This window comes from Pteropus medius, unplaced genomic scaffold (assembly GCF_902729225.1).
Source record: "Pteropus medius unplaced genomic scaffold, Ma_sr-lr_union100, whole genome shotgun sequence".
In the NCBI taxonomy this organism is placed as follows: Eukaryota; Metazoa; Chordata; class Mammalia; order Chiroptera; family Pteropodidae; genus Pteropus; species Pteropus medius.
In genome coordinates this window covers 2,797,420-2,805,051 of record NW_024350923.1, presented here as the reverse complement: position 1 = coordinate 2,805,051, position 7,632 = coordinate 2,797,420, and the positions used below count along the sequence as shown (strand labels likewise).

The 7,632-nt window shown below is 59.7% G+C and overlaps 1 protein-coding gene across 1 annotated transcript in view; it reads left to right on the top strand.

The window, feature by feature from the left end:
- The first annotated feature begins 1,802 nt into the window (after positions 1 to 1,802).
- ANO1 (anoctamin 1) overlaps positions 1,803 to 7,632 on the top strand; it is a 146,795-nt gene continuing 140,965 nt past the window's right edge. Inside the window, 1 exon segment of the mRNA XM_039840594.1 lies at positions 1,803 to 1,927. Within this exon segment, the coding sequence (XP_039696528.1) occupies positions 1,894 to 1,927 (34 nt within the window). The 5' untranslated portion in view covers positions 1,803 to 1,893.

Genomic DNA, 7,632 nt, shown 5'->3' with positions numbered 1-7,632 from the left:
GATGAGACAAGTGTAAATGCTGAGAACCCATTAGGCGGCTTTAAATGCTAAACAAAGCTTCAGCTTGCTGGCCTCTGCACCTCCCTGTGGCCTGGCCTAGCCTACAGCGAAGAAAATTCCAACTCCGGGGCTGCCAGCTTCTGCCCGACCCGGCGCTGCCCGGGGGACCACGCTTAGGGCCCAGGTCACCGAGGGCACCGATCTCACGAGGGGGGTCAGCGGGAGAGCGTCGGTCTCACCGTCAAAATGGAATTCTCGCCCACCCTCCTCCCCCCCCCACCGTGAGACCCCGGCCCCTCCCCAGGCACTGCTTGGAGCCCGAAACGCAGCTGCTTCCAGCTCTGCTCTCTACCCCTTTCCAGCTCTGCTCTCTACCCCTTTCCAGCGGGTGCTTGGGAAGCACTTTCCGGAGGGAAGAATGAATAACTGAATGAGTGAATGAATGAGCGAATGAGTAAAAGACTAAAGGAGTGAACGAATGAATCAAACGTATCACTGCCTCTCTCCAATGGCGGCCTTTGGTTTGCCTTCCTCGACCCTCCCTTGAGGCCGTGCAGAGGGGCGTGCCATGGATGGGGAGCCAGGACCAGCTTTGGAAGCCAGTCCGAGCCGACTTCTGTGACCTTCTAGGCGTGTCCTCCCTTCCTCGCTGTTCTCAAGAAGAGTCCCTGCCTTCAGAGCTCCCTCGTGTTTCAGGGAGTGCCTTCCCATCTTCCCTCCCTCTCGAGCCACATTTGTCCACACCTCACACCCCTCCTTCAATCGGCAGAGTGCCACAAGTGAGTTAAACAGCCACAGTGTCACCACGGCCGAGGCTCTGCCGCCATCTGCGCCCGTAGAGGAACAATCGTCAGGCAGCCCCGCTGGCCCAGGACGCAGGCGCCACACCCAGCGCTGCTTGCTGCCTTCCGACCTGCCCGCCTATCGGAGGCATGAGTCACTCTCCCAGATGACAGAGACCATCTCTGGCCCTAGTGGGCTTTGTTCTAAGGCACGTCGCTGAGTCAGACAGGCCCGAGTTGAGACTCTGTCCCACCCTGTGGCCTTGGCCGAGTCGCCTAACGTAGCCATCCATGCAACCCCCACCGCGTGCCCACACGCCGGTGAGCAGAGCAGGCAAGGATCTCTGGCCTCGGGACACAGGCCAGTGACACGAGAAGCCGCCGGCGTTTGTTCACTGAGCACCGACCGTGTGCTCAGAGACCCACGCTCAGCATTTTCCTGCACGTAACCCTCGCCCCAGCCCTGCAAACTCCACCACGAGTGCGTTCGTCAGTCGAAGAAACAGACCCCCGAGAGAAGAAATGAGTCACGCTTTTTCTCTACCTTGCTCTTAACCAGACCCATCGCTGGACTGTGACCGGCCTGGGTCAGGGAGACGCACAAACCCTCGTTTGCAAGGTCGGCGAGCATATTCAAAGAGATAACGTACGTCGAGTGCCTGGCATAGCGTGGGAACAGAAAGGGCAGCAGGGTGACCCGAAGGGACCATTGCTGGTCAGGGGGTCAGTGCCCTCTGTGAAGTGGGACCACTCTCCCTGGGCGATCCCGACTTTTCAGACCGGAAGGAAGCTCTGTAGGTGGAGGGAGGGGGTACTGGGTGCTGCCCCTCCCCGTCGGCAGGTCCGGAGGGCCCTGACTGGGTGGGTCGCTGGGGACCACGGCCGGCCGAGGCTGGCAGAGGCCATGAGGGGTCCTGGGGAAGTGTTTACGCTGCGTGTTAATGATTAACTGCCACCCAGCAGCGGGCTGTGATCCCGCTGGCCCTCAAGAGTGGCCTCTGCCACTTTGCCTGAGCCTGAGGTCCCGGCGCGGAGGTGCCGTGCGCCCTGGGGTGCGACCTGCTGTGGGAAACCGGCACCCGCTGCGGGCCAGTGCGGGGGAGGTGCTCCAATGGAGATGGCGGCGTGGGACTCTCTGCCGGCGAGTAAGGAGCGGGTGGGGTCCACAGGGCCGGGGGGCCAGGGCACCATCGCTCGCTGCCAGCGCAGGCCGGACGCTGGAATGGTGCGGGAGGACCAGGGAACGCGGCTTCCGGTGGCGCCCAGACCCGCCGGCTGGGGAAAGCGCCCCAGGGTGGGCAGGCCCATCAGTGGGCACATTAAGGCGCCTTCTGGATGGCAAGATCCTTCTAGATGGCGACCCCCGGGCTCCTCGGCCTCAGCGCCGTTGCCGCATGGGGCTGGGTCGGTCTTGCCGGTAGGGGGCGGGGGGCTGTCCTGTGCACTGTCGCGAATCAGCAGCTTTCCTGGTGTCCACCCATGAGAGGCCAACAGTGCCCTACCAGCCGCTGTGACAACCCAAAAGTGTCACCAGACGTCGCCCAGTGTCCCCTGAAGGCATGTACCCACCTCGCGCCGGGCCCCAGGCATCCGGCTGGGCCTTCAGGCCGTGACGCATCCGGGCCTCACGGGCCCTGCGAGTCTGGCCACCATGCCGAGGCCCTCTCGTCTCCCCGTGGGCCGCCTGGCCCACGTTGCCCGCCTCTCCGCGCCCTGCGTGATCCATGGGTGAAGTGGGGCCGGTGACGGTGTTACCCCACAGGACTCGAGGTGGGGAGACACTTGAGTCAGAGCGTGGTAAGGGTTCTAGGCGCAGGGCCTGGCACCTGTTCGACCCCATTTCACATTGTGGTAAAGCTGAGGCCCAGAGAGATGAAGTCACCCCCGAGCCTCACGCAGCGAGAGGTTGTGGGCCGCCTGACGAGGCCGGAGGGGCCTCTCGCCTCCACCCCGAGGGGTGGACAAGGGCCGTGACGCTCAGAGAGAGAACAGCTCACTCCCTCTCCTAGGCATCCGCGTCCTGCCTGCGGCCCCCAGCGAGGGGACCTTGCTTGGGAAGAGGGGGCACTGAGGGCGTCCCTGGCATCGAGGACCAGCTGGGAATGCTCTGGGGAAGGGCGGAGGGCGTTTCTGATGACAGAATCCTCCTCCTGTCTCCCGGGAATCCAACCACCAAGTCCAAGACTTGGATCCAGCTGACCAGCCCCACCCTCAGGCCTTTGACCAGTGAATGAATGTGTGAATGAATGACATCACCCCATCTATGAGTGAGTGAATGAATGAATGGGGAAGCTGACTCACGCCCCGCGCCGCCCCCAGAGGGAACTCTGAGCTGGGGCTTCCTCTCCTGTAGGACGGAGTGGGCAGAAGGTGGTTCTCAGCGTCTCCCACTCTGTGCTTCCCCCTCAGAGGTCAGGGGTCAGAGTGAGTACAGAGGGCAGCTGCCTTCCCAGAGACTTCCTCAGCCAAAGCTGGAACACCCCCCAGGAATGACCTCTGGTCTCTGGGACCCTCTGTCCTCCTTGGGGAGACAAGTTCCAAGGGCAGAAGGGGACAGAGTGAGGATTTGCAAAATGAACGAATTAGCTGGAAAAGGACTGATTTTTATTTTTGGTTTGTTCTCAAATTGCCTGAGAGTCCAGGCAGAGAGCAGAGGAATGCAAATTGAGCAATCAGATGTTTACCAGGGGTCCTCGGCTCCGCCAGACTTTTCAGATCCCTACCGTGAGATTGTCTGAGGATCTGCTTCCTCTCTGGTGGCCCTCCGCAAGGAGGCATGGTGGCATCGATGTCATCGCCATCACCTAGGCAGCGTCCCTCCCTCCCCAGGTGGGCGGGGCCAACCCGCTGCAGAGGAGGAGAGGGACGGGGCTAGGAATTCTGGGAAACGCCAAATCTGAGAGCAAACGCCTGAGCCCTTGGATGGAGAGGTGAGGGAAAGCCGGCCGGGGAGGCTGCCGCTGGGGTCCGTACAGGGAAGGGCTGGGCTGCGGAAGTCTGTGTCCCCAGCACCTGGCGGGGACGAGCCCATAGTTCCCCAGGTTCAGGCGCCACCCTCCACCTCTCCCAGGAGCACCTCCCAGAGCGGGGTTTCTGTCCAGGAACTGCAAGGTGATGATGCTCCTACGCTAACTGCACAGCCCCCGGCCTTCCGACCTGGCTTTGGGTGTCTGTCTCCCTGCTGGCAGCACATGGCTGTACCTGGACTCTGAAAAGACCCCTAGTTAGGCTGCTGGAAGCTGCGTCCTTCGGTCTTCATCCCGTTGTCACAAAGCCCTAGGTGCTCAGAGCCCCTGATTGTAACACCAGCATCTCCAAGGTCAATATCAGTCAATCACATCCTAGTATAAATGAAGTTGGCAGCAGCCTCTTCTGGTGACTGCTGGCTGAATGGAAAAGGGTGTGGCGGCAGGATACGGGACAGCCATGGGACAGCAAGGGGTGGAGGGACCATTGGGGAGGGTCCCTGGCAGGAACAGGGTGCGTGGCAGGCAGTGAGAAGCTGACCTCTTTATCTGGCTGCCACCCAAGACCCAGGGTTTCCTCCTGGGTGCAGGCAGGCGGGAGTAGGGAGACCCTGGGCCCCTGTCTGAGGCACGGCTAGGTCCCAGAGCTGGGGCTGCCCAGCCGGTGTGACCTGGGGCAAAACAACCTCCCAGCTCCCAGCTCCCCCTTCCATGAGATAGGTCTGCCCTCCCCGCAGGGGCTCCTGGGGGGACGGGGGACGACATATGGCAGTGTTCTGCCTGCTTCCTCATTGTCTGATGAGGAGCTGGGAAGGGCCTCGCTCCCTTCAGAGGGAGACCCTAAGTGCTCAGAGCCTGTGCCTCTCTCCTCGCCCAGAGGACAAGCTGTGAAGTGTCCCTGTGGGCTCTCCGGGTTAGGGGACGAGGCAGCTTGCGGGCTCTGTGAGACCCACAGGAATGTGGCAGGATGAATTCTGTCATTTCTCATCCATCAGAGGTGGGGTATGCAGACAAGAAGGAAGAGGGAGGAAAGGAGGGAGGGAGGCGAGGGGAACCCCGGGTGGCTGACGCTACACACCGGGAGCCCGACCTGAGCTCGTGGATCAGTGCGCCCAACTGTCCCCAAAGCTGACCCTAGAGGGAAGTGTTTCCTCTGAGCCACGGGGATTGGGGACCCAGGCCCCCGGGGAGGGCGGGGCACAGCCGGGCTGACAGCCACGGTGGCCAAGGCCTTCCAAGTGTCAACAGCCTCATCGATTAGTCCTCGAGTGACCATCCTGCTGGGAAGTGCTGGCCAGACCTGGGTCTTGGCCCACACACTGGAGGCAGGGGCTGTTTGCTTTAGCGATCATTTCACGCAGGTCCGGAGTGAAATGTTTACGTAAGAGGAGCTCGGTGACCTCGGACAGGTCACGCCCCCTCTCTGGGGCTGTTTCTTCATCTTGCACAAACAGCCGCATGGGAGGGAAAGGAGAGGCCTGTGTTGGTTCAGCAGCAAGGGACAAAAAAAGCCGTCTTTAAAAAGGTGGAAGCCATTTTCCTGTCCTGTAAGAGAAGTCCGGAGGTGGGCATTCCGGGATGCCAGGGCTGGCAGGGTACTTCGTGAAGTTATCAGAAACCCAAGGTTCCTTCTCTCAGGCTGCTCTGCTGTGCCCAGCAAAGGCGTCTACCTCACGGCCCAACATGGCTGCTCGAGCTCAGGCCATCACATCTGCATTCCAGCGCAGAAAAAAAGAAAAGGCAAAGGGCACTCTCCCTCTTTAGAAGTTGCCCACACTCTCTCACTCATTGCCACTGGTCCGAACTCAGTCCCACGGCCACACGGACCCGCAAGGACAGCCGGGGCATGCAGACTTCCTTCCGGTAGCCATGGACGAACTGGAAGCCAGGGGCTCTTTTACTGAGAAAAAGGCAAAGAATAAACATGGGTGGGCAACTGACAGTCTGCGGCAGAGGTTCAGGACAATTTCTAATGCTGGTGCTGGCGGGCCATCGACTGGCCGGGGACCTGAGTTCCCCTCTTCCCTCCGAGCCTTCACGTGTCTCCCCATGTGTAAAATGAGACTGTGCTTTGGATAAACCACTCCACTCCTGGTGTTTGACCAAGGGGCTGTGATCGGAAATGCCAGTGTCATCACAGTGGCAAGATGTTCCGGTTGAGCCATGTGTGCCTAGACGTTTTTTTGTTAGGTTGGGGACATGGTCATTTGGAGACTTATCTTTCTGTCCTGGCAAAACATGAGCGCTCTGCCAAATGCACAGGCAGCCGGCTCCGAGTCCATCGCGAAGCTGCTCACGAGCAGTCGAGCTACCTCATTTCCTGGGTAGGTTTCACATACACATCTGTGTTTTTTCCTCCCTCTGGAAACCGTTAAACGCTGAAATTAACGTTGTATGTGTCACCTTCCTGGCGCTGTAAAACAATTCGTGACCAGTTGGATGTGTGTGTGTGTGTGTGTGTGTCACTTTCACACTGTCGGGTGATAAGACATTTCTGGGTAAATACGCTAAATCAATATTTACCTGTGATTACGCCTGGCTGCGCTCATCAATCCCAGAGGATTCTGCGTCCTCCCTCTGCACCCGCATTCCGAAGGGTTGTAAAAGCAACGGCCAGCGGGCCCCACGGCCTTTGCACGGCTGTTCCCTGGGCCCGAACGTCCCTCCCCAGATGCCTGCAGGACCCGCCCCCTTACTCAGACCTCCGCGCAAACACCCCTTCCCTGACCCGTGTCGATGGCGTCTCGTCACCCCTCTCCCATCACCCCACTTTATTTTCTTCCGCCCCCTTCAACGCTCCAGTGTGACGCTACTGGCTTATTCTCTTTCTCCCGCAAAAGAACACGATTTCCAAAGCGGCGAAGACTTTTTCAAAGTCCCGATTCCTCAGCCCTTGACCTCCGCCCGGGCACTATGAGCCGCTCGGTAAATATTTATGGCTTAAAGTCTTCCAATTTCCTAAGTATTTCCTATTGGTCCTTAAAGACTCTATTAGACTCTATTAGAGTCTTTAAGGACCAATAGGAAATACTTAGGAAATTGGATGCTTTGAATTCGTGGACTTGGCAGTTCTAGGGGGTCGTTCTTCTCAGGTGGCCTAAGATGTCTGAGCACGTGCTCTGCTGGAGCGTCCCGTCTCATTCTAGAAGGGCGTTAAGGCAGCTTACCAAGACGTTCGTCTTCCCCGAGAAATAAGATGATTTGGAAGCTTGCGTGGAGAACGAGGCACAAGGTAAGCAAGGTCCTAGAAGCGAGGCGGCTACAAACAATCGCCAGCGCTTCCTGACCGTTTCGGCTCTTTTGCTCACTCGCTGTCTGTGACGACGCTTCAGTGTAGGCACCTTAAGATAAGGAAACTGAGGCACCGAAAGGTCAAGGGCTGGCAGAGGGCGGTGGGTGCGAGTCGTAGGCCCGTAGCACGCAGCACCGCCTGTGCGCTGGGCCCCGACGCCCGCATCCGGGAACGTGGGGCCACCTGCTATGAGTGGCAGACGCCGAGCCTGCTACGCTGTCCAGGAAAGCACACAGTGGAAGGCCCCCCCGAGAGGCGGGCAGGAAGGCGGCCCGGGAGAGCCGTGAGTAGGACGGGCAAGTGTCCCTCCCCCATGCTGCCACAGGAAGCCCTCCCCCTGCCACTGCACACGGCCGCCACAGCCGCTGGACCCTGCCACGCTGTCCCCAGAGAATCCTCACACTGCCCTGTCCTGTCCAGAGGCCAAGCCACTCAACGGTTACATCTGATTGGCCAAGCCTGGGTCACATGTCCACAGCCCAGTTGCCAAGGAGATGCAGCTGGAGGACCTCCCACCCTGTACATAGGAGGGGGCTCTGTTCCCCGGGGGGAAAGAGAGTTAGGTGCTGGGCAGCCCCCTCCCCAAAATGAC